Genomic DNA, 24,979 nt, shown 5'->3' with positions numbered 1-24,979 from the left:
GGTTTCCCTTTAATCTCTAAATCAAATCACATCACCCACATAAGTTTAATTTCTTTTCCAAGGGATAGAAAAACACCAAGCTAAAATACATAAAAAATCTCCTTTAAAACGGGAAGCAAGCCCGGAAACCGCAAAGTGAGTTGGGTTTTTTTTTGGTAGAGATTGTTTCCTATGGAAAATGTGGCTTGGGCTGCCCCCAAAGGACTTTTTTGCCCTGCCTGCAAGAAAAAAAAAAAGAAAAAAAAATGTTTTTCAGAGACCCTGGGTCTCACAGCAGCTTTCCTGGGCAGCACCCCCAGGGATACTTTGCTGGCTCTAGGACATCTCAGGGTGGTGGAAAGCCCAAGACCTGGATGAGCAGCTGAAGCAGCAGACCCCCAGAGAGCATCCCCTAGTCAGGACTTTTCAAAGCACAGCATTCTGGCCCTTCACTGGCTCTCCAGTAAATGACAGCACTGATAAAAAGGGGCAGCAGCATCAGACTTTGGAGACACCAATAATTTCTTAATTGCTGGGGCATCTCCACCTGGGGAGTACACACCTATCCTCCCCACAGCCACCTTCTTTGCTGAGCAGGATCCAGAAAAAAGTACTTCTTTTTTTTCTTTCAGTTGTTTATTTTCAAGCTCCAAAAGGCATATTACAAAGAGACAGGAAAAATAACAACTGGACAGCTGTTCTCACGCAGAAGTGACAGCATCCCTTTAGGATGGAGAGGGTTGATGGCTGAGGAGGCAGCAATATCGGTGCAAGGACACGATGCACCTCCTCACCATGGGAAAGCAGCTCACTGACAAGCTACAAACCCATGGTACCAGCTCAGACCCAGTCACTTGCCTTCTGAACCACACGTCAACCTGTTCTTTATTTTCTCTAGGTATGGATCCCAAATAAGCAATAAAACTCCCATTTGAAGTCGAGAGCCAAGAGATGGGGTGCAGGCTGCAGGCTGAGTGCCTGCAAACCTGGATAGGCTTTTATTCTCTAAAGAAATAGAAACCAGCTTCTTCAGAAGATAAAATCTCTATGTCCCCTTCCCCAAACAGTGCTTGACAAATTACATCCCTGCACTGAGGGGCTGCAGTGGAGGTGATGTGGGTCCTCACATCGAGCCTCGCTCCGCTTTGCAACCCCTTTGGCCACAGGCAAGAATTCAGCAGGAGAGAAAGCCAGCCACCATGGGTGAGAGAGCCCCGGGGGCCACATCCCTGTCAGCCAGCCCTGGGCTCCCACCGTGCCCGTGACTCAGCGCTGCCCTGCGTGCTCAGGGCTGGCGCCGGGGCGGTGCAGCCCGGTCGTGTACCGGGTACAACCAGAGGCAGCACAGCAGCGTACAAGGAGTATGTCCCACATCCCAGCGCATCTCAGAGCACCCAGGATGCTGTGCTGACAGTGGATATAAAGCCAAGGGAGCTGGGAAAAGCTGTCTATGGAAACGTCCCAAGATGTAAGAGTTTTAATTTATTACTTTTTTCTTTGTCTTGCTCTTTAAAAGCTATTTGTTCCACGTGCGGTGGTCCCTTGGCATTCCGCCGCTCCTGGTCTGTCCCCGAGCGCACCCAGGCGGTAGGACAGGGTTTGTTTTTCTTTACGGGGCTCTTTTTGCTTTCACAATCACACAAACTGTAACAAGCTTTACAAGAAAACACTGGCAAGTTCCGAGGTTTGGCAGAAACCTTTTTCTGTGTGGGCCAAGGGCAGGAGGCTCTCCCATCCCCTCCTCCTCCATCATACGTGTCCTTCAGCCTCTTCATCTTCAGCACCAGGAGTTTTCAGTCCTTTTTCACAAGCTGCCTTCTCTGCTACTCTTTCCACCCCGGTTTTGCTAGCTGCTTCCTGCCAAACAGCAAATAAAGCACAGTGAGTTGGAAACAGGAAAAGGAAGAAGCAAGCAGGTGACAGTGATGCTGGGGATAGGCAGAGGTAGTCAAGCCTGGAAGGGCAGGCAAAATTGTCCCCAACAGCTCCCCCATGCTTATCAAATACTGCAGCTTAAACTGGAGGGTCCTGTTTTCTCAGTGGCTGGTAGAGGTTAAACCTCACCAGCTCAGCCAGCTTTTGGGGAAGGTATGGGATCCCTGGGAACGATTGTGACCCACCTCAACAGAAGCAGACCACTGACATGGAGTGAGCCTGGACAGATGGGTGCAGAGGCACAGAAGAGAGGGACAAGGAGGTAAGGCAGTAGCATCGGAGTGGAGTCACAGGTGCAGCCTGTCCACCCAGCTGGAGGTGTAGCATGTACACCTGGTCATGGCTGCAGGCCACCCACCCAACTGTGGGTGCAACCCATCCAGCGGGTGCAGGAGAGGAGTACTAAGGCACGGTGAAGCCTTATGCCTGCTCCAGCAGTGCCTCTTCCTGTCACAACCAGCTGCACAAGCCAACCACAGTGCCAGCAGATGGCCAGGGCAGCTCCACTCCCTGCCCAAGCCAGTTGCCCCAGCATGCTGCTCCCCAGAGTCTGCACTGGTCACTTAATCCACAGCCTCAACCTCCAGGCACCAGTTCAGAACAGCTTATACTAAAAATTACCCACACAGATAGCTTGCAAAGCTGTGTCCTCTCTCATTACAGTACACCAGGTTTCCAGTGGAATTTTGGATGAGAGCCTGTTACGAGACAGCAACCTCTCCATATGAGCAGAGGAGCAGGCTATTGCCTTACCAACTTCAGGAAATCCATACTATCATGTCTCAAAATACCCTTGGCCTTGTCAGAGATGGAATGATACTTCATTTTACTGGAGACCAGGAGTTCATCAGTAGTCACTAGCTGGGAACAGCAAAATTAAGTACCAATGCTGACCCTGTTATCAGCCCATGTGAGCTCACACTGCAAATCCTTTTATTGATGACTGAGCATCTGATGGCAGCATCTGCACAAAAGAGACCAAGAAGTAAAATGCTTCCTCCCATTGCAGCAGGCTCTATCCCTCCATCCTCAGCCTGATCTATAATTCAATTTGGTTTAACCCATCTCTTCTCATCACAAGCCTGACGAGCATCCCTCAGTGCAGCCTGCTAGATGGCCAAAAATGGGCAGCAGTCACCTTTGCATCCCTCTCTGCAAACTTTGTGAACATGTTTGCGTAGATCCTCCGGTCCCGGTCATTGTGCTCCTTCGTTTTCTTCTGGCACACAGAGATCTGAGATTTTGCTGCTTTGTTCTGTGGATTCACTTCCAGCACCTTTTGAAAGTCACACTTTGCCAGCTCGAACTCGTTCATCAATAACCTGGCTTCGCCCCTCCGGTACAAGCCCTTCTCATTGTCCTGATCCAGTCCCAGTGCCTGGAAACACACAAGTCCCCTTAGCACCCTGGAGCTCCCCCCAAAAATTTAATGGTCAAAGCCTCATTAAATCTGTCAAAATTAGGAGAAGGTGGCTTCAAGTCTCCAGAGCACTTGCATCTTGCTCAACAAAAATTACCTCTTCTCCATCAGCAGATGGCAGGTCACTAATATAGATTTTTATTTCTCCTTGCTTAAAATACCCCTGAGTGTGACAGTCAGTGGGAGACAAATTCACAGGCAAGAAATCAGGTGTAAACACTCAACCCTTTAGTCTCCTTGTTCTAGCAATGACATTATTTTCCTTTAGTAAAAGCCATATATGCACCTCAGATATGATTTACCTTTTAGACTAAGACAACTAGCTTTATTAGCTTACCCACATGCAAGATGCTTAAATTTAAGCCTTTTATAAAAGAATTCAGAGTTTCCTGACAAAGACAAGGTCAAAGATTTTTAGGGACTGGCAAAGCCCCATCCCACTCCTCAACTGGCTTGGAGATCCACTGCAGCTCCACAGAGCCTGCCTCTGTCACACCCAGAGGAGAACTCAGTGCCCAGACCCAGCCTGAGCAGATCTAAACAGCACCCCAAGGTCGTCAGTCTACGCAGATCCAGTCTCATGGATCTGGCTTAGGAAGAAAAGCTGTTGTAAACACACGTCCAGGTGGATTTTGAACCCCAAAAGGCACTTTTGGTCCTAAGCACACAGCATCCATGGAGACCTCGAGGTGCGGAAGGGATGCCATCATCCCATTGCTGTTTGGAAATTGCTTCTTATATGAAAAGAAATCAAAAAAATCCCAACGAACTCCCAATGAAAACAAGCAGGAGAAGAGGATGCTCTATCCCTGGGGCTCATGCACCTCTACCTTATCACAGCACTCCACAGCTTTGGTGTACTCTCGCAGCTTCAGGTAGCACATGGCCAAGTTGAGGAAAGCAGCCAGGAGGAATGAGTCAGAGGCTTTTGACTCTTTTTCAGACAAGCCATACTCCATTTCCAGCCAGGACACAATCTTCCCATACTGAATCACTGCCTGCAGGTACTTGCCTTCCTGGGATGGAGCAAAGAAGAGGCTAGAGGAACCCAAGCGACAACACTCATCTGCTCCCGCAACATCTCACAACAGGTAACAAGTGTAATGTGGTGTGTTCAATAAGTAAATGAAAGGAGGAGGATGCTGAACACCTACAAAAACAGCAGGCTTGGGAAAAGCCAAGTCAGAGCAGTGGGGAGGATTGGGATGCCCCAGCTGTGACAGGGAACTCTAAAGCCTCTCAGCATTAGCCCTGGCCCAGGAAGGGTTCAATCTGCTGTCCTGCTCTTCAGGGAGCACATACAGCCAAGGAAACACTGGGAAAGGAGGAGATATCTCGGGGAGCATCAAGGAGTGAGCAAAAGACAGAGGGAGGGCAGGACTCGCCTTCCCCAGCACTGTCTGGGGGTACATGGTTTCTCTGACACTGATGGCTGCCAAGTCATGCATCTGATGTCACCCCAAATTAATTTCCAGTTCCCTTCCTTCACCTCTGTCATCCCCAAGTTCACAAACCTTGAAGTACATTGTGCCCTTCTCCTTGACGACAGCAGCCTGCTCCAGCTTCTCTTTGGTGTCCATCTCCCACGACTCCTTGGCCTGCAAAGGAATGCTTGGAGCACTCCCAGGGGAGTGCAGCAGCCCCCCTCCTCTGGCAGGACCACACCACTCTCTGGGACAGCTTGTTCATGCTCAGGGCTCACCAGGGCCATATCCAGAGCAAGGAGCCAACTCTGCTCCTATTGCAGCCAGGGCGATGGCAGGGCACCCATCTAGGGATGCGGCACAGCAGCACCTGCCCCATCCCATGGGCTTCTCCTGTGTCCCACTCCCAGGCTCCTCATGGGCACAGACAAGCTCCTCAGGGCTAGCTGGCTGGATGCACCAGCTCTTATCTGTGGAGCCCAGGGGAAAAAAGGGGAGAAAAAAAGAGGAAGAAAATAAAAGAAAAAAAAGAAAAAAGAAACACGGAGATAAAAAAGAAAAAAGGAGAAAAAAAAGAGAAAAAAGGAGAAAAGGAAAAAAGGAAAAAGGAAAAGGAGAAGGAAAAATAAAAGAAAAAGAAAGTACAAAAGGACAAGAAACAAATAAGAGACCCAGCCTTGGACCCAAGCCACAAGAATAAAACAAACCAACAGAGAAGAACAAATTAAGAACACGAAGCTCCTTGGTGACGTGTCCACTTCAGCGGGGGTCAGGCTTGCAGACACACCAGGGACAAAGGCTGGATGCTACACAGGGCCCAACATTCCTGTAATCTGAGAAGGGACCAGCGTGCCTCTGCCCTCACCTTCTCAAAGCTTTTCAGTGTAACCTCGTACACCAGCTCAGCATTCGCCTGGATGCCATATTTTGGCTTCCCCGCCTCGCCAAAGCCATACCTGGAGGGCAGAAGGAGGCAGTCAGAGGACAGGGGGAGAAACCCTTCATTTTAGCAGCCCTTGGCCATAAACGCAGGCCCAGGTTCCCAATTCTGTTTTCACATCCAAGCTCCCTGCCCACAGCTTTCTAACATTTTGGGGCCAGGGTTATGTTATTCTCCATGAGCAAAGATACCTGACAATATACAACGCATTATATATTGGGAATCAGCCCTTCTGGCTGCAAAGCCATCTTTTTCCATAGGCTTCTCTCCAGCCTAAGGACCCAGCCCCGGCAATTTCCAGGGAGACATCAGACACTGGACTTGGATAAAGCCCTTTTACCTGATTTTTTTAAAGCATCTCAAGATTCTTGTCTGCACACCACTAGTCTCTCTTACTATTCCTGCTGGCATTGCTAAACTGCAGCTCTCCTGGAGAGTTCTGTTTTCAGGACAGCCATCTTCCATAAGTGCTAAAACAATGCTGGAAGGTGAAGCCCACACAGCATCCCTGCAGGGATGATCCTTACCGTGGGCTGAGGTAGAGAATACAGTGCTCTCCCCTCTGCATCTTCTCCAAGGCTTTGTCAATGCCGATGGGGATGTCATGGTCCTCTCCTTCGCCCACAATGAACTTCACATCTTTGCAGTCAAACCTGCTGCCGCCACAGAATCCCTCCAGATGAACTGCAGGAGGACAAGAGGGAATGTGGCAGGATCACACCCACAGTTACCCAAACCTTGGAGCAATGTGGGCTCCAAAGTATCAGAAAGTATTTTATCTCTCCCAAAATCCAGCAAAGCCTCCAGCCCTGGAAGAGGGAAGACAAAGGGCTGGGGGCAGCCAAGAACCTCCTGGTGCAGAGAGGGATAGGGACAGCTTAGGAACATTGCTGAAAAGCAAGGCAGGCATATCTCGTCTAACCAAGGACCAAACAACAGATAAACATCGTGACTAATATGTTCCCCTTGTACTCAACTGCACGAGTCAAGTCTTACTGGAACTGGATATTGCTCCTGGCACGCCGCCACGCAGAGTTTATCACGGTGATTACAAATCTTCTATACAGCACTATACTGCCTTGACTTCTACCTCGAAAACAAGGCCATGTTCTCCTGACTCTCAGAACTCAAAGTACAAGATAAACTTTTTATTTTTAATCTTCAACCAGTAACTGTGCTGTTCCAGCCCCAGACGCTGGCAGAAGTGCAGCCAGAGCGGACACTGGGTACCTGGCACATCCACCACCTGGCACTCCTGGCTGTGTTTCCACAGCAAGATTATTCTTTATTTATTCAATCCTGAAGATGTTCCAGGCCTCGGGGACGCTTTTACGATCTTTGCATTCTGCTTGCAGGGTACAAGGCATACACATGCAGGCAGGCACAAAGTAAAAGCAGTTTTATAAGGAACTCCTGCATGCTGTTAAAAAAAGTGAAACAAAAAAAAAAAGCTTTTTAAGAGGAAAAATTCACAATGGGCATTCCTGTTGTCACAACTGTGCTTAGAGATTTTGTGGCCTGCAAGAATGTGAGCCTAATCTTTGCTTGGAGAGAGCAGGATGCTACCTGAGATGCTACAGGGCACTGACCATCCCACTGTGGTGGCAGGTGAGCAGCAGGACAAGCCAAAGACGGCACTGTACCAGAAACAGCCATGAGGATCTGGGCTCTGCATTGGACAGCTGAAGCCTGCGCTGAAGGAAACCCACCCATCTCCACCTCACGATGCTGCCCTGCCCTGGGGCCTACAGGAAGTCCCCAGTATGAGACACAGGGAACAAGCAAGCCCACAGGCAGTCCCCCATTCCTACGGCAGGTTCAACCCTTTAGCTCCTGCCATCAAAGCCATGCTAGGACTCAAGCGTGGAGGAGCAGAGGATGCCAGCTTCCCAGGACACATCCTGCATCCACACTGGTGCACAGTGACCACCAGGCTCAGGCTGGTGTGAGCTCACCCATCTTGGGATGAGGACAAAAGGCAAATCCAGCTCCTACAGAGTCAACCTCTGCTTTTGCACTACCTAATACCAATCTGGCTATTTCCTTAGGCATAGGAAAACTGAAAAGTTCTGCCTAAAATACAGGTAACCCAGCAACCCCACAGCACTGTGCCATCTCCCTGCATTTTCCTAGGGAGTACAGATCCATAATCCCTGACCTCAAAAGCAGCACTACAGCCCTCCCAAGTTCCACACCCTCTGTGGGACGTGGCAGCAATAGGAAGATCCCATGTTAGAGTAGGATGCACAAGAAGATGCCATGATCCTTCCTTTCACGGACAGTTTTTCTCTATTTTAATTGCACATAAAATAAGGCAAGCAAAGGGGGGAAAATCTCCACTCAGGTTTCCAGGAGCAGGTCAGCTGGTTGCAGTTGCTCTTGGATTACAGAGAAAAAAAAGCCACTGAAGGAACATCACTCTGGTTGCAGCTCTGACTTATTGTTCTCTCGGTGCCTGCAGCGATTTTGTTTTTGAAGAGCTGAGAACAGAGTGTACTGAGTGTGGCTGGCACACGAACTTGATGTGCTGACAGCAATTTGTACTCAGATTAAAAACGGAGAAGGAGGAGGGGTGGGGGGAAAGGATGTAACCAAAGCTGGAATGACAGATTTTGAGTGCAGCCCAGGTTTTAGAGATCAGAACTGTGAATTAAGGTCTATAAAACTTAAAACCTACAAAAACCTGGAGATACTTGCTCCTGGAAGCATGGTTTCTTCCAGCCTAATTCCAGCACCTCCCAAATACACAGCTGAGGGAAACCATCGCTGCCCCCCTGGATCACAGCCTCATCCCAGGGTGGGCTGCCTGTCTCCACAGCTGTGCCATCCCCAGCATAGTGCCCACCATAAACACAGTTGCATTTGTTACCAAAAAAAAAAAACAACAACAAAAAAACCAACAAAATCTATTTGCACCCAAAACATTCACTGCAAGGCTGCCTTCTCCTTGTCCTTCTCACGGGGATGTATTTAAGGTAGTCTCAGGGCTCTGAACATATAAGGATGTGTAGGTCTCAATGAATTAGGGGCCACAGCAGCTACGACCAGAAAGGCTGGCAGGGCCAGTGGGCTGCCACAGGGATCAGCCCAGCATTCCCCATCCCTGCCCTACACGAGCAGTGCTGGCTCCACAGGATGGCCTGGCAGGGCATCTACCTCCATGATTCTGAGACACACGTGCTCCTGCTCACAGCATTTGCTCCAATGGACACATTAATTTGAAACAAGTAAAGCAAGGATAATGGGCTGTGGGACATTGGTGTATGGGGAGACTTGTTATTTGGCTCCTTATGTCCTTTCAAAGAGATGATTCCTGGCTGATGACCTCCCCTGCCCCCCCCCCAGCCCCTGCCTGAGCCTGAGCATCATCATCACGTTCCAAAAAACCTCAAGCTGCAAAGGGAACAACTACAGAAGGACCAGTGCTCTTCCCGTCCTCCCCACTGAGCACAGCGCTGTCTTTAAAGAGCTCAGACCTAATCAAAATAAATATGAGAGCTGGATCTGTGATGATTTCAATTATATTTAGTCTTTCAGTTTAATCTTTGGGGTAGCAGAGCCAGCTTGAAGCTTAGCTTGTGGCTGGTCCACAGCTAGGACGCTCAGCACAGGGGAGGCAGACAGTCAAATCTGAGTCAAAACCTCATTTTTCCTTAAAAAAAGCCTCGTTAGAAGAACTGGCCATTTAAGGCTGCAAGCTTTATAAGCTGTCACAGCTCAGATTCAATTTCTCAGTCGCTAAAGGGACTTTAGGATCTTTGCACAGGAGCTCTGGAAGTGAGAAAAAAACTAAATGCGTCCCATATGAAGCAAGCTCTGGGTCTGTGTCCCAGTGGTTCTTGGGAAAGAAAAAAACCAAAATCCAAATCTGGCTTCCCCTCTCCAGCCTCATGAAACATCTGCTCCAGAAATGGGATCAGAACAGGGAGAGCCCAATGGGACCTGAGCTCCTCATCCTCCCACGAAAGCTGAAACCACCCTTATTACAAGCAAACCCCTTGTAATAATCTCCTTCCCCTCCATGAGCAGCCCTCTGGCCATAGGGAAAGGAAAAGGCCCCATTCTGCAAGAGATGCGATAAAACCCACCAAAAATACCATCAACATTGGAACAAAGAGGCCAAAGAAGGTGCCAAGCGCCTGTATCATTGCCCAAAACACTTAGCAAGTGTGTGTTCCTCCATGAAGGGAGGAAGGCCTGGCAACTGATGCTTTGGAGGCAAGGCAGAGCCAGGGGTTTTTGCAGATGGCACATCACAGAGCATCTTGGACACTGCAATGAGATGCAAAAGGGTCAGGGGAAATGGCAGGGAAATGGGCTTTGCTTCTTCCATCCTCCCCACAGATGCTGGCTGAGCAGCTCTGGGCTCAGGGTTTTCCAACCAGCCTTCTAGGGCAGCAGCTCTAGTAGAGCCATCACAGGGCCCAGCCAAGGAGAGCTCAGAGGTGCATCCCTGGGTCAGCAGTGCGCTGCTGCTCTCCCAGCCCCTTTCCACCCCATCTGGCCTCCGGATGGATGTAACTGCATCCTATCACGATGCACGGCCACCTACAACCTGTACAGTAGGTCCTTGCCAGGGAGAAGAAAGTGGAGTGGCTCAGGACAGGCTGATCCCTCCAGCTCCTCTACAAGGCACTAGCACTCACTCTCCACAGTGGCACCCTCATTAGGGTTGGAGTAACCTTCCCCCTTTCTCTTGATCCTTCGGATTATTCCTCCATCCTCAAACAAGTCCTCGCCTTTGAAGTCAAGCAGCTCAACCTAAAAAAAATAAAGAAAAAGTGGGCAGAGCTTAGGTAGGGGGGAAGGAGAAGGGAAAAACAAAGCCACAAAGCAGCAGTTCATCCTCTGGCTGGAGAACCAAGCCAGCTTATTCTCCATTCAGCTGAGGAGCAGTTGTCCATAAAATCCAGCTCCAAACCACAGCATAACACACACAATTTATTAGAAATTGGGGCACATCCAGTACCTGAAGCATAACACAAAGTAACAGTAAAAATAAATGTATTAAACCTGTAAGGGTACAACACAGCTACTGCTGGAAGATGCTGTGAAAGTTGCCTGGGACCAGGTTAGGCAGGAGTTTCCCCTTCATCCTCTGATGGGACCAACTCCAACCCACAGCTTAGTCCACACTCGACTTGGAAAGACTAAGCCTTAATTTAGGACAGACCCATTCCTCCTGCCTTGTCCCAACGAGCCCAGCCCAGGAGGAATGCCTCGTCTCAGCAATCACACTGTGCCAAAAATGTGGCTTTCCTACCGCTCGACAGCACTAATCATTTTTTAGCACCTGGAGGCATTTCCCACCTGCTTTCTCCTTCCCCTGTACATGTTTAAACCAGGAATCTGCCCACTCCCTGCCCCAGCACCGGTGCTCTCCTCACCCAGAGTTTCAGTCCCAGCCTCCCAGCTCAGACACACATTTCTGAGAAAACCTTGGCAGCAGTTCCTGGAGCAGAGAGACACACTTCAGGAATCCAAGCTGGGTTTTTTGTTGTTGTTTTTTGGGTTTTTTTAAATTATTATTATTATTTCTAAGCTGGTTAGCAGGAAGGGAGCGAGTGAGCTCATCCATGCGCCAGCTCACCAGCATTACTCACCTCGAAAAAGAGGGTGGCATTGGCGGGGATTTTGGGGGCACTGCCAGCAGAGCCATATGCATAATCGGGTTTGCAGAGCAAGTAGCAGATCTCTCCCTTCTTCATGGTAGCTACCCCAATGTCCCATGCCTTGATTACCTGACCTAGGAGAGAGGCAAATGTCAGGCAGGAGGGAGCAACCAGCAGCCCAGAAAAAAAAAATAGCCCGAGTGCTGTAAGGATGGCACCTAAAAAAAGCCCATACACTCAAGCCACTTAGGGCAGGGCTGACATCGTCCATCTGTACTGAAACAGGGTCAGTTGATCCCACCAGAATGATCCCACCTGCTCCTACTGGGATCATCCCACCTTCCAGCATCCCCATGGATGAACTTCCCTGGAGCAGCTCACCCTTGCCCAGGCTGAAGACAAAGGGCTCATTCCGATCGCGGCTGGAGTCAAATTTTTTACCATTGGCCAGTTTGCCTTTGTAGTGGACATAAACCTTGTCCCCGATCATGGGAGACTCATCTTCACTCCCAGGTCGCTTAATGATCTGTGAGAGAGAAACCACCCATGAGCAGGGGCCATAGGACAGCTGAGGATACATATGGAAGGAGAGAGAGACGCACACACACGTGCATTTACATAAACATATATATATATATACACACACACATATGCATATACACCACAGTGCCGCTCTAAACAAACAGAAGGCTCAAGTGGGAGTCATTCAATTCATCCTTCCATCAGCTCCTAAAAATAAATCTCAAACCAGAGCCATGACAATGGAGTGGGACAGGGCTGGGAGTAGAGACCTGCCCGTACTTTGCGGAGGTGTCTCGATAAACACTGTGGTTCGAAACCCAAAGTGAATGCAATTACGTTCACTTTCTGTCCGTACGCATTTTACTCACAGGAGTGTGTCTGTTCACTACTCACTTCTTGTCAACACTTCTTTTTTTCTGAATGCTACAGCCTGGAACAAGCAGTTCTCAAGCTGAGGATGGAGCAGGGGAGGATGCTATTCTTAGAGGAAAGGTGCTATTTAACTGGAGAAGAGCAAGCACTGGGGAGCAGATCTATCCAGAAATGGCTCTGAATATGAAAAGGGGTTGTGGAGCAGACTGGATGACCTCAGTTATGTGCTCTTTCTAACGTCTGTGAGTCACATACAAAAATTCTTTGTGGATTTACAGCTAATAATCTGATTAGGAACACAATGGCAGTGAAATTCATGGAGCAGCTCAGTCTCAAACACCCCTCCCACCCTTCTTCACTCCAATTGATGCCTTTCAAATGAAAGAACTCAATCCTACAACCCTGAAAGTACTATGTGACCCCAAGGACTGGGGATGCAGCCCAGCAACGTGACCATGCACCCCAAAATGCAGAAAGAAAGGCAGGACATTCTTGCAAGCCCCCCTCACCTTCAGAACCCCTCGGTCTTGAGCTGGTGTGATGTCCTCCCCGCGCTCAGTGAGGGCCACTGCCTGCACCTCCCCTTCGGTCTTGGTGGCCTCATCAGTGGTCATGGTCTCCTGGCATAGGCACTGGACCTGGGGAGACACAGCATGCGCCCCATCAGCCCAGCAGGACCATGAAAGGTGGTGTAAAAGGAAAGGGTTTATCACCCTTCATGGAAAGACAATGCACAGCAAGCATCTTCTCCAAAAACCAAAGCAAACCCAACACCAAAAGAATCTCAACTATCTGGGTGGATAAAGAGAAAATTCACAGCAAGAATCTAAGGAACTGAGGTTTTTTGGGCAAACTGCTGGAGCACTGTCCTCCCACCACCACTACAAAAGCAGCCAAGGTGCCAGAAAAGCCACGTTTTCCATCAAACAGAGACTTTTTCCAATGGTTCCTGGTGAAAAAGGAATTGCTTATGGTTTCAAAAACATATTTCCTGATGATTTCCTTCAGACTGTAAGGCTATTTTGGTAGCTGCACTGCTGCATGACACGTCATCAAGAAAACATGTGACAGAGAATTGGAAAGCAATGGTTTTTTTCAGACATAAACCAGATCTATTAAAGTCACTCTAATTGTGAAACTTTCCCACAGTCTTTGGTGTGGAAGCTGATGTTAACCAGCAGGAGAAATCATTCATTTGGGGGATTCAGAAAGAGCAGAGAAAGGATGTTTTCAGCTCCAAGGGCAGCTAAGTCATGTTGCAAGAAGAATTGTGTTCCTCGCGCCCGAGTGGAAAGGGAAGAACTGGAGCCCAGCCCCCCCCCCAGCACAGGAAGCCACCGAGACACAAAGAGCCCTGCAATGGAAGAAGCAAAGTGAAAAATAAGGGAACTACTTATTGCAATGCTCAACAGTCTTGAGGGTGATATTTAACTTTCCTCTGCTCCACTGAGGTTTCAGATGGGAACATCTTAAAAAAAAAAAACCACTGAAAAAGCAACTTGTGGTGAGATCCACTATCTTGCAGGTACTTATATACTGGAAAACATGCCATCAGTTACTTTGGAAGAAATGTTTGACGATGCACGTGGTGAAGCACTGGCACAGGTTGCCCAGAAAGGTGATGGATGCCCCACCCTTGGAAATATTCCAGGTCAGTTTGGACAGACCTCTGAGCAACCTGGTCTAGTGCAAGATGTCCCTTGTGGTGGGGAGGTTGGACTAGAAGGCCTTTAAAGGTTCCTTCCAACCCAAACCATTCCATGATTCTATGATTCTGGTGCTGGGATGGTCTCCAAGCCCTCACAGCTCACACTGCCCTGCCACCACCACGGCTTTCCTCTTGGAGATGAGCAAGGAGGTAGTGGCACCCATCATGGCATGGGCATGCCATTGGCACCGTGTACCAGCTCAGGGCTTCCTGGCACAGATCCTGTGCATCACCACAGATGCAGCATCCATAACCCATTTATTAAGGACCAGGAGAAGCCTGAAAAGGGGAGAAGCTTGCCAAAGAAGTGCCACCTCCTGGGACAGAATCTCCCAAGGTCCACCAAGCAGCCACCGCTGGGATGCAGAAGACGGAAGGGGAGGTGCTGGCTCTGGCTTGCCTGTTGCTAAATCCCACCAAGAGACATCTAAAAATACACCATACACATCCTTCTCATTATTTTTCTACGTAAGCAATTAGAGGAGTCATCCAGGGAAGCTGGCCAAGGCGAGCGGGAGGGGAGACGCTCTGCGTCAGAAGCAGTGGGAGGGATGGAGCCCACAAGACCAGCTATTAAGATGTGGTCCACATTATAAAAGAGCTCACGACTTCTCCGTCCAGCAAAAACAGTTCCAAATAGGTTAGAAAAAAGAGCATGCTGCTCCCACTTATATCTCATTTGGAGCAACAGAAGGAGGCTGGCTAGGGTCCAAAATCCCAATTAATTTGAAACAAAGAGTTGTAGGGCAAAAAGAAATATCTGCTACTCCCTGAGACTTAAATGCCAAGAAGACAGGGATGTCACTGAGAGCTGAGCAAGTTTGCTGGTGGTGTCAGAGCCTGAATCTTCTCATTGCAGGACCATGTGTACTCTGGATATAGGGAGGGAACTAATTAATTACCCTACACAAAAGCCCATGGGTGTTTCTGACACAACAAAGCAGATTCTGCTCTCCCAGTGCTGCTACTACACGCAAGTTAATGTTGTACATCTGTAAATGAAGCCAGGATAAACCATCCTCCCTCCTGCTTCATTTCCCTGGGATACAAATATGGACAGGTAGGAGAAGTACAGAAGTTCGTGTCATAAAAACAAGCCATTTAATTTTACAATTCCCTCTCCACACAGGTGTTGCTATCTTCCAATCCAGAGAAATGGGTGAAAATTCAGAGCGAAGAACAGGATGCAGATGTCTGACCCCAGGCTGAGGACAGGCAGGTATCACACATGTTAGGGTTTCACCAACCACACGATCCCGATCCCAAGCCACGTTTCCTAGAAATCAGCATACCAGGAATTTGTCAGCTCCAAATGGAAACTTCATGTTGCAGATCTCAGAGGCTCACAGAAGGGGAAAAGGAGGAAGAAGAGCAAGACTGGGGAGTGTTTTGAGGGGTCTCACCTTGCCACCATGCAATTGCTGGAGAAGGATTGAAAGTCCAGGGAGAGTCTGGGGAGGTGTTCACCCAGAGACACAGTGGGAAAACACCCGATAAGAAGAGGTGGGGGTGGAGGGGAAAGAAACCACATGTGCTGTATTCTAAAAGAGGATTTCAGGATTTAAGAAGAAGGGAGAACTGAGACAGCAGTTTCAAGCTACAGATGATGCTCCACCATGGTCAGAGAGCAGTGATGAGACTATGGCAAAAACTTCCCATGGCAGCTCCTCTGCTCATTGCAGCCATAGGAAGATGTTTTGACTTGCTGTTTCCACAAACAGTGTTTAGCATCTTACCATCTGCTTTTAAAAAAATAAACCAAGGCTATATTTGGTCCAATTTTTTTACTAGGATGAAAATTAGCAGGATGGAAAAATAAGAGTTGGCTGCTCTGGCGTTTAGTTTTTTAAGACTCGCTTAGCACAAAGTGCTTGCACTTCCACGGCACCACAACAGCCCTAAAAGCTTCAGATTGCAACCCGGGAGGGAGTTTCTTTAAAATGCAAAGGTCAGGGTAAAAAACAACAAAGCTAAATGCATAGCAGGAAGATGTGGGGCCATGAATGCTAGTGAGCATCACCCTGAATCCCAGCCCCTCAAGCTGGGCAGCAGCATGGGGCTGCACCTCCATCCTTCATCCCCACCACACCGGTGGTGATAATGAAGAACAACCCAATTAGCATAGCAGCTGGCTCTCTCCACTGTCCCACCAGGGTTCCAGTTCCCCTTTGATCACAAGAATTACTTTTTCGGGTAAAATATCTTCTTGCTGAGCAAACTGTCCCTGTGCAGCAGGAGAGGGAAGACCAGAGCAGCGATTTTACCCAGATGAGAGTGTTTTAAGACACCTGCAATGCCAACCTGCTGAGCACAGACCCAGTAGATGGTGACGACAAATTCAAATTGGGATTACTAACAAAATATGACCTTCTTAAGACCAGCAAGGCAGCTCCATGTAATCCTCAGCTCCATCCCAACACATAAGGATGCACCCAGACATCGAGTGCCATTTCTCACACTTACACATCACAGCTTGAATTAAATATTAACTTTTTTTTCTTTTTTTTAATCCTGGTCACTTGACTTTTTCCTCCCTCCTTTAAAATAAACAGGGAAGCCATAAAATTGAAACTATTGCTCACATGGATCGATTTACTTCCTAGCACACACATTGTGCAAGCAGCCAACATCCCAGCAGGTCGGGCATGGCAACTTTTATTCAAACAAAAAACCAAAATGCAAGCAGAGCTGCTTTAATTGCCCAGCACTCTAACAAACCTCCATCATGCCCAGGGTGAGCCCCGCCTCACTAGGGACCGAAGCAAACTCCCTGCTCTCCTTTATCTACGGCCAGTCCCTGCTCTAGGTTTAACACCTTCTGCCCATGGAAACCCCAGTATCTCCCGAGCTTCTCCCAGGCAAAACAGTGCCACCCATCCCATGGGGACATTTCAGAGGGGGATGCAGTCACCAATCACCTCCCAGGAACCAGAACATATCAGTCTATTAACGGAAGAGCAGCAGCAAGGGAAGGTTTTTAAACAGTGAAGAGTAACAAAGTGAGAAAACTACTGCATGCAACTAACTTAAATACAACTGTGTATGTTCCCATCACACTTGCTTAATCATTCTGCCTAGCTAATATTTTTAAGCTTCTGGAATGGTTTTAGTTAAGATCCAAGTCATAACTATCTTTTTTTTAAATATGTGAAATAAGAGGCTGCCCTCAATTTCAGCTGCAGCGAGAGGAACAAGTGAGCAGGACGGGTCACTAATCCCTGCCAGAAAAAATATTTCAGGCGAAAGCAAGTTGGGTTCAGTCTCTCTGCATCCCCCAGAGTGAGGCAAACACGCCCATGCCAACAACACACAAAAGACTTCCAGAGAGCGGTGGTTTTATCCTCCCAGTTTACAATATAAACCCATTAAAAATGATCTGGCTCTTTCGCTGCTTGGTGCTTTTTCCAGGTTGCTTCAAAGTAAAAAAAATCACAGATAAAATTCCTTTGAACTGTCTTGCGAGCATCCCATCGGCAGCCTGTGGTCCATCCCCTCCAGTGCGGGGACCCAGAGACACAACACCTTTTGCTTTCATGTGAAATGGAAAAAAAAAAAGGCAGCATTTTCTTTTCTTCCTCCCTTATTTCAAAAGATGAATGTATACCGGGGAGAGCAAAAGCCATAAACATTTATGGGTTGTTGCTCTTCCAAGGGAAGAAGGTGCTAGGGACAGGATGCAGTTGAGGATATTTTACACATCGATGTTCTACAGCTCCTGGCCCCCAAAGCCATCCCTGGCCCCAGCATGGATTTCAGCTGCTCCCATCACAAAAATCACAGCAAGATTCTGCCACAGACAACAGATTTCAAAAATACTGAAAAAAAAGAGGAATGCAGGAGCAAAGCCTCTGCTCTGCATCAGCAGGGAGAGGCAACAGCCTGCACCCCTCCTGAGGGGGTGCACCCCTCCTGAGGAGCTAACACAGCTTTCAATGATGGCTAAAAGAAAATAATTAAGGAAATACGGTAACAATAAATGTATAAATAGCTATTCCACACCTGCCTGAGCTTCTTGGGAGATGGTTGGCAGAAGGGCCAAGTGCTGCATCCTAACAAGCTCAGAGGCCATTATATACAGACACATCACAGTGGGGAATGCAATTTCCTAAAGCTTTCATAAATTAGGATTATGTAACTGTATGGGGAAAAAATATAATAATATAGACAAGAAGGTTACATAAACCATCTGTAAAATGTGAGAAAGTACTTGACATCCCACTACCCACTCCTTGGCACTCTCTAACTGGGTCTTTTGCCATCAAAAATAAGCAGGCTCCTATCAATCATGTTTTCTCCCCTGGTCCAAACAACCAGGGAGAACAGACCCAGCCAGGCTTTTTGGAAGGAAATATTTCAACTCTGGCTATTAAATGTGAAGTTTCCCTCCCCATACAGCACACCCTGGTGAAGTCCAAGGCCTCCACAGGCGACTCAAAGCAGCCTCCTGGCAGCAGCTACATCAATGCTGAGCAAATTCAATTTCAAGGGACAGCTTGAGGAGACTAAAATAAATACAAAATGGGAATAAACAAGAAACTCCTTGTTTGTCAATTCTGTTTTGATTTAGTCTTTTCTCCAGAATAAATCTGACAATTAAAGTTAGATTATTTTTTTTTCCATTTCTAAAAGCATCTCATTGCTTGCAACAGATTTCAGGCTTTCTCCAAGAAACTATCAGCCAGGTGACCCCAAATGGCAGCACCCCCTGGCAGTGCAAATGCTGTATTTAATCACTTATCTCCATGCACAAGGGCTCAGCAGCACCTCAAGAGCCCAGTGGCGAATCCCAAGGGGGGATCCCCGACTCAGCATCCAGCATCGCTGCCAGCAGTGCTGGCGCCCAGAAATAACTTGGCATACAAGACCATCTGCACCAACGGTCTATAAATGCCAAATTATTTTGGGCAAAATGCAATTCCCAGCATGTTGTGAAACACCAGCTTGTTCCTGTGCCAAATCAGGATTTCTTGGAGAGGACAAGGAAACGTCACAAGTGGACAAACTGCAGGAGGGGGTCCAGGGTGGCCATCACTGGGGGACACTGCGAGGTGCAGGCAGGGTCAGCCCTTGGGCAGAAGGAGGGTTGGGGCTGAAGACGCTGAAGCTTTGGGGATGATGCTGGACCATCACCAGGGCTCCCGGACCCCTGCCTGCCCAGAGGAGCAAGAACATGCACATGAACACACATGGGCACACGTACACACTCGTGTACATCACTTGAGGGTAGAAAAGGAGCTCTGCATCCCACCAGGGCTCCTTGATGGGATGGGGGTCACATCCTAGACACAATGCTATTTGCCAGGTGGTGCCTCCTAGAGCTCATTTTATTAAGTGATTACATTTAACATAAATCCAAAAGTACTTGAAATAAGAGTATTTTTAATGAGGCTAAGTATCTAAGAGTAATACTGCTATTTACAAAGACGGGACATTGCAGGCAGAAGATGATTTAATTGCAGTCCCTCATCATCCCAGCTCCTCACTTCAGACAGTTACTTTGGTATTATTTTCCTAATTTTCCAACACACTCACTTGCAAAATCAGAAATCCTTAGTAATAACAATTACTAGTTACGGAAAAAGCTTGTTGGCTCCATGACAAACAAATTACATGAACAACTTGTACAATAGAGCACTCACGGCCACTTCTGTACACCCACAAACATAGATCACTAAAATAAAAGAAAACCTTTGCTAAGTAATTTGCTGTTTCCCTGTGATATGCACAAGATCTGTATGAGTTCTGTAGCTCCCTCAAGGGGCTGAAACAATTTTATATCAAGACATATAACTGAGAGTAACTATAAAATAAAATATAAAAAAGTATAAAAGGGTAAATAACTGAGGATAAATTATTCTCCAATTAGTTTATAAAATACTCTTCCCCTGAGGCAGCCTGGGAGCTGCAACCAGACAGAAGACAGTCTTGGTGCTGAGCATTTCAAACCTTCCAGCAAACTTTCTCCTTCTGCAAGCAGGTAATTAAAACATATCTAATTACACAGCAGTGATGTTCTCAAGGGATGCAGTATGGTTTTTATTCAGGAATTGTCCTTATTTTCTGCCTCGTCCCAGTGGGAAGATGCTCTAACAGTGCTGGAAAAGGACCTCAAATACATGGGCAAATACATGGGCAAATACAACCTTGGGAAGTGGAGATTATCTCTTTTTATTTTTTTAGAAAAGAAGAAAAAATAATTTCACAAGTAGTGATCCCAGCAGACACCTCTGCTCTGGGCAGGATAGGCACCATGAACAGCCCCCATCATGCCAGCTTCCCCACTGGACCCCCTCCAGCACCAGTCCCGCTCCATCCTCCAGACTCGAAGCCACCAGAGAGGCCACATGCTGTCACCCCTCCCCATGCATTTCAGCAGAAGAAATTACTTCTCCACCAACTCTCCAGAAATCTCCTTTTCTCGATGCCACCACATATTTTCCCTAGCACAAGACCCACCTGCTCCACCATCTCAAGCCCACAGAAAAGCCCCAGCCACCCCTTCCTCCACCAGCACCCCACTACCACTGGCTCCTGTGAGCACCCAGCTCCATCCCAACCTTTCCTTCCCCTTCCTGCATCACACAAGTTGCTGTCATCAAGCTGCAGGGCCAAGGACTAGCACGCTTCCAAAGACCAGCATCCCACCTTTGGGCTGCAAAACTCTCAGCACCACTGGGAAGTTATTCCTGCTCAACCCCACACTCCTGGTACATCCCCTGGCAGCGGTTCCCTCTCCATCAGCAGCGTTTCTGTCCCCCCAGCAGTTCTGTCCCATCTCCAGGGTACCAGGCTGGAAATAAAACCCAAGTCATCTCCAGGGTACCAGGCTGGAAATAAAACCCAAGTATCTCCAAATTGCAGCACTGCCATCCAAATCAAACCCACACCTTCAGAAAAAGAGCCCATAAAAGCCAGATACAGGCTCTACCAGATGTATTTAATTATTTTCTTCTCCCCAGCCTTTCAACAGGGCAGGGAAGGAGGCAGGAGGGAGACAGCTTTCCCACATTTTAAAGGAAGGAGTGATCTGTGCTTTCAACTTCTCTTTTTTAACTTTTATTGCCAGTTTCCAGGCTGGGGTTGATATCCCAGTGATATCCCAAATCCACCTCAACAGTTTAATAGCCCATTATGGTGAGACACTATTTAAACTCTATGTTTAAAACCGTAAAGTATCAGCTCCTGGCCTTTTTTTTTACTTTATTTTTTAAGGGTTTTTTGCACCAGCACCCACAAGTTCCTATAGCTCATTGTGTAAAATACTGTCTCCTGAGAAGAGTAAGTTCACTAGAACGTTCATTTTAAAAACAGAAGCTTTGAAAGAGTTTGTATGCCCAGAGAGAGGGAAAAATAGCAGAAGTTAGAAAAAAAAAATCACATTTACCTTGAGCAACTACTTATACCTGCTGCCTAAGGCACTATATAGTAATGCACACACCCTGCAGGGTCTTTCTGGCCGGTGGTGTTAGAGGAAACCCTACGGCTGCGCCCAGGAGCCTCGTCTAGTGAGGTGAAGCGGGAAAAGAAAAATGCCCTCCGTCGAGCACCATCTCGCTGGCACAGATGATGACAGCCCCGTCCCCTCCCCACCCAGCGCACCCCAGTGCCTCCAGCAACACTTCGGGCACCTCCGCATTAACTCTCTCGGGCATTCCCTGCACGGAGGGGGCTATATGGGGTGGGAACCCCCATCCTATCCTCATCCCACAACAAGAGCTGAGGGCACCATCTCCTTCCCCACACGATGCTCCAGCCCCACGCGGGACCCCGAAGCCCTCCACGGAGCCCCAGGCAGGGTCCATCGGCCCCACGAATGCCTCTCCCCAACACCGCACTACCCCACGCTTTCGCCTCCCTTACCCACGGCATTTCTTCAGCCCCACACAGACTGCCCACCGGACCCCACAGCCCAACGCGTGGCACCCACGAGCGCCCCAGACCCACCTGCCGCCGCCGCCGCCCGGCTCCGAGTGACCCCGCGCGCCCGCCCGGCTGCGCCTCCCGGCTCCGCGCCCGCGGCCCCGCCCCGCCCGCGCCCCATTGGCCGCTCCGCCGGCTCGTCCCGACCAGGACGGCCGCTGTGCCTTCCCATTGGCTCCACTGGAGGCATATGCAAATGAGGGCGTTCTCCCCGCCCCCGACGGGCCGGACCGCTCGGTCCCCCCGGTCGCCCCCGCGCACTTGCCGGGGCGGGGCCGGCGAAGCCGGGCGGGAGCGGCCCCGAGCGATGCTCCGCGGGGTCCCGGCCCCGAGCGGTGCCCGCGGGGGTCGGCTCCATGAAGTGCTCCAATGCTCCCTCAGCCCCGGGCTGTCCCCCTCGGGGGAGAACGGGGGACCAGGTTCAGACGAGCTCCTCAAGGGCACCCCGGCCCCAGAGACACAACCAGCCCCGTGCGATGCCCCAGAAGTGCCCCAGCCCCCCACAACGCCCCATGGGTGCCTCAACGCCTGCAAGGTCTTCGGGGTTTGTAATGGGAAATTCCGCACTAGAGAGTGAAAAATTTGTCTCCGCAGTTAGGGACAGAGAGACGTGGGTTTGGAGAACACACTGGCTGCTGGGATGCGCAGAAATGTTCCACTTCGGTATGAAGGAGATAAGATTTTTGTTAAAAGCTGCCTCAAAATACCCCCCGAGATTAGAAATAATGTACATTTGCAATTAAGCATCTCATCACTGCTTATGCACGTTCAGCTAATTGCAGCGCCTGAGCAAAGAGGTGCAAAAGAAAGTTGGGGACAGATTTAAAATGGGGCATCTCTGAGTGCTTTATAAAGTGTCCTTTTTTACCAGGTTTGTGTTGGAATGAGTCCCTGCTGCTCCCAACCTGCACCCTGATTCCCACATGTTAATCCAAAAAAACCCCCAGGGCCAAGCTGAAGGCAGCACTGCCTTGGCAGGTGCTTTCTCACAGGTCTGCTCTGTATTCTGAGTTCAATTTCCCCAGCTGTAATTTAGACACTGATGTCACTTATCAGAAATACAGTTAAAATTAAAGCCCACTTTAGGGAAAAAAAAAATTGTTTTCACAACATTTCATTTTTCCTTCTCTAAAATGACCCAGGTGAATCTTGCATTTTGGTTTTAAACATTTCCATTTACAAAAAAAAAAAAAAAATACCTGTGTGTTTTCAATATTAGAAAACCACATAGCTTAATTCTGTCAGGCCCCCAAAATAACACCTAAGCCCTGAAAAATCCCGTGGGACCAATGGCGGCAGTGAGGGGGTTCAGCCTGGTTTGTCCTTGAAAACCTTGCAAAAATAGTAAATTTGCATCAAAAAAATCACACAAAACACATGGGAAGAAAGCACTAGAGCTCCCTTTTTTAAAGACATCTTCCAAAACAGTGCTATATCAGCACTGGACCCCTCAGCTCACTTTGCTTTCTTGGGTGGTGAGATGTCCAAAATCTCCCACTTGGCCAGTGCTGGGGTCTGCCCCGTTCACCCACATCCCTGTAACACAACCTGGAGGAAATCTGTTCCATAAATAATCCTGTCCGGTTTTGGGGCGGCTGCCAGGGGTACTGCTTGTTCCCCCTCACCGTCCAGCTGGCTTAACATGTCCGGCCCCAGCCCTGTGCCCAGCCCCAAAAGGGCAGGGAGTCTGGGGGAAAGTCTTGCCCTGCACTGGAACAAGGGAGCAAAGCCAAGAAATCTGCCCTGCCTTGTGCTGCTCCCAAGCACCTTGTGTGAGGTAAGAGCAGCAGTTCCTGAAAGAGAAAAAAATTTAAAAATAATAGGGGATATTTTTATTCATCCTTGTCTTCTGCTAAAAATAACCAGTGTTAATCTGCCTCGAGAGCATGAGGAGGAGAGGAGTCCTTCCACCTCAGTTTCACAGTGAAGAGTCACATCAGTCAATTTCTCAAGCCTTGGAGAGTAGAAGAAATGGGTTTTCTCGGTGTTGTGTGTGGCAGCACAAATCAATGGTCCTGGGCTAGATGACCCATGCAAGATGCTCCCTTCCCAGGGGGATCGAATCCATCGTTCCCCCAGTACCCAGATCCCCACTGCCCATTTGGGGGATCAAAGCAGTTTTTTGCAGCCTGATGATGCCATGGCCTCGCCCACCTGTACCCCCTGTATGTACACCCCTCCAAGGGCCCAGTTTGTCTCAGGCAGAGGGGTGCAGTGTGGCAGGAGCCTGGCGTCGTGGTCATGGGAAGTTGTGTGTTTATGGGAGGTGCAGCCGGGTGTTGCACAACAGGCAGCAGAACACAGGAGAACACTGTGTCCTCGCTGCTGGCTGTAGGTGCAGCTGCACTGACAGCAGGAATGGACGGACAGGGTGGACATGAGGGCATGGGGGAATGGAGGCAGTAGTGCAAGACCACTCATTTGGTACGAGGATACTTGACCCGGGGCAAGAGGAGCCCCGAAGAAAAGATACAAGGACTCCCTGAAACAACATCTCAGCCTTGGCCATATTGATCACCATAACTGGTCTACTCTGGCCTCAAATCAGGAGGCCTGGAGACACACCATCTATAACGCAGCTGTCTCCTTCGAGAACGCACACAGGATCACTCTCGAGGAAAAAAGGCAACGCAGAAAGAACCGTGTATTGCAGAATACACCATCTAAGGAGTCTTTCTGCTGTGCCTTTTGCAATCGGATATGTCTGTCACGTATTGGCCTCATAAGCCACCAGCGTGCCTGTAGCAAATGTGGATAGAGCCTTCCCAAATCTTCGTTCGCGAAGCCTAGCCATGAACTTGACCCGGGGGCGCAAAGCAGCTGGAAAGCTGCTTTCTATATTAAATTCCCCCCCAAATCCTCCTACTGGAAAGGCCACAGGAGGGATTCTGTGTCTAGTCATGGAATGACTGGTCAGACCCAGCCTGGGGCAATCCCTCTGATCCGTCCTGAGGCTGCAACACCGTCCCTCTCTTAGCTTGGACTCATGGCTCCTACAATGAATTTTGAACAGCAGAGGGGCCAAGACATACCCCCCACACATGGGGACCACCAGAGAAGCCCTGGTTCCATCACAGGCTTGATCCTGCTCCATTCTGCATCACAGCTAGGGCTGGCTCTTTCTACATGTATTTCCAATCCATAAAT

The 24,979-nt window shown here is 48.8% G+C and overlaps 1 protein-coding gene and 1 long non-coding RNA gene across 3 annotated transcripts; both read right to left on the bottom strand.

The window, feature by feature from the left end:
• Nucleotides 1-596: 596 nt before the first annotated feature.
• On the bottom strand, nt 597-21,876 carry FKBP5 (FK506 binding protein 5). 2 transcript variants are annotated; one of them, XM_017835787.1, is made up of 11 exons: nt 21,857-21,876; nt 12,714-12,842; nt 11,692-11,836; nt 11,302-11,444; nt 10,345-10,459; nt 6,226-6,382; nt 5,624-5,714; nt 4,849-4,932; nt 4,165-4,350; nt 3,053-3,292; nt 597-1,836 (listed from the first exon to the last, which is right to left on the bottom strand). In XM_017835787.1, exons 2-11 carry the CDS (start codon nt 12,816-12,818, stop codon nt 1,729-1,731), a joined length of 1,374 nt encoding a protein of 457 aa, XP_017691276.1. In that variant the 5' UTR covers nt 12,819-12,842; nt 21,857-21,876; the 3' UTR covers nt 597-1,728. The 2 variants fall into 2 exon arrangements, with proteins under 2 accessions (XP_017691276.1, XP_017691275.1); XM_017835786.1 differs by lacking the exon at nt 21,857-21,876 and adding an exon at nt 21,773-21,796.
• LOC108507639 lies at nt 15,089-15,978 on the bottom strand. Its single transcript, XR_001878209.1, has 2 exons — nt 15,316-15,978; nt 15,089-15,188 (listed from the first exon to the last, which is right to left on the bottom strand). It is a non-coding gene; the product is annotated as an uncharacterized LOC108507639 (long non-coding RNA).
• Nucleotides 21,877-24,979: the final 3,103 nt, after the last annotated feature.

Source organism: Lepidothrix coronata, unplaced genomic scaffold, assembly GCF_001604755.1.
Source record: "Lepidothrix coronata isolate B3197 unplaced genomic scaffold, Lepidothrix_coronata-1.0 Scaffold263, whole genome shotgun sequence".
In the NCBI taxonomy this organism is placed as follows: domain Eukaryota; kingdom Metazoa; phylum Chordata; class Aves; order Passeriformes; family Pipridae; genus Lepidothrix; species Lepidothrix coronata.
The sequence above is the reverse complement of the archived record's forward strand: the minus strand, read 5'-3'. Positions and strand labels throughout refer to the sequence as shown.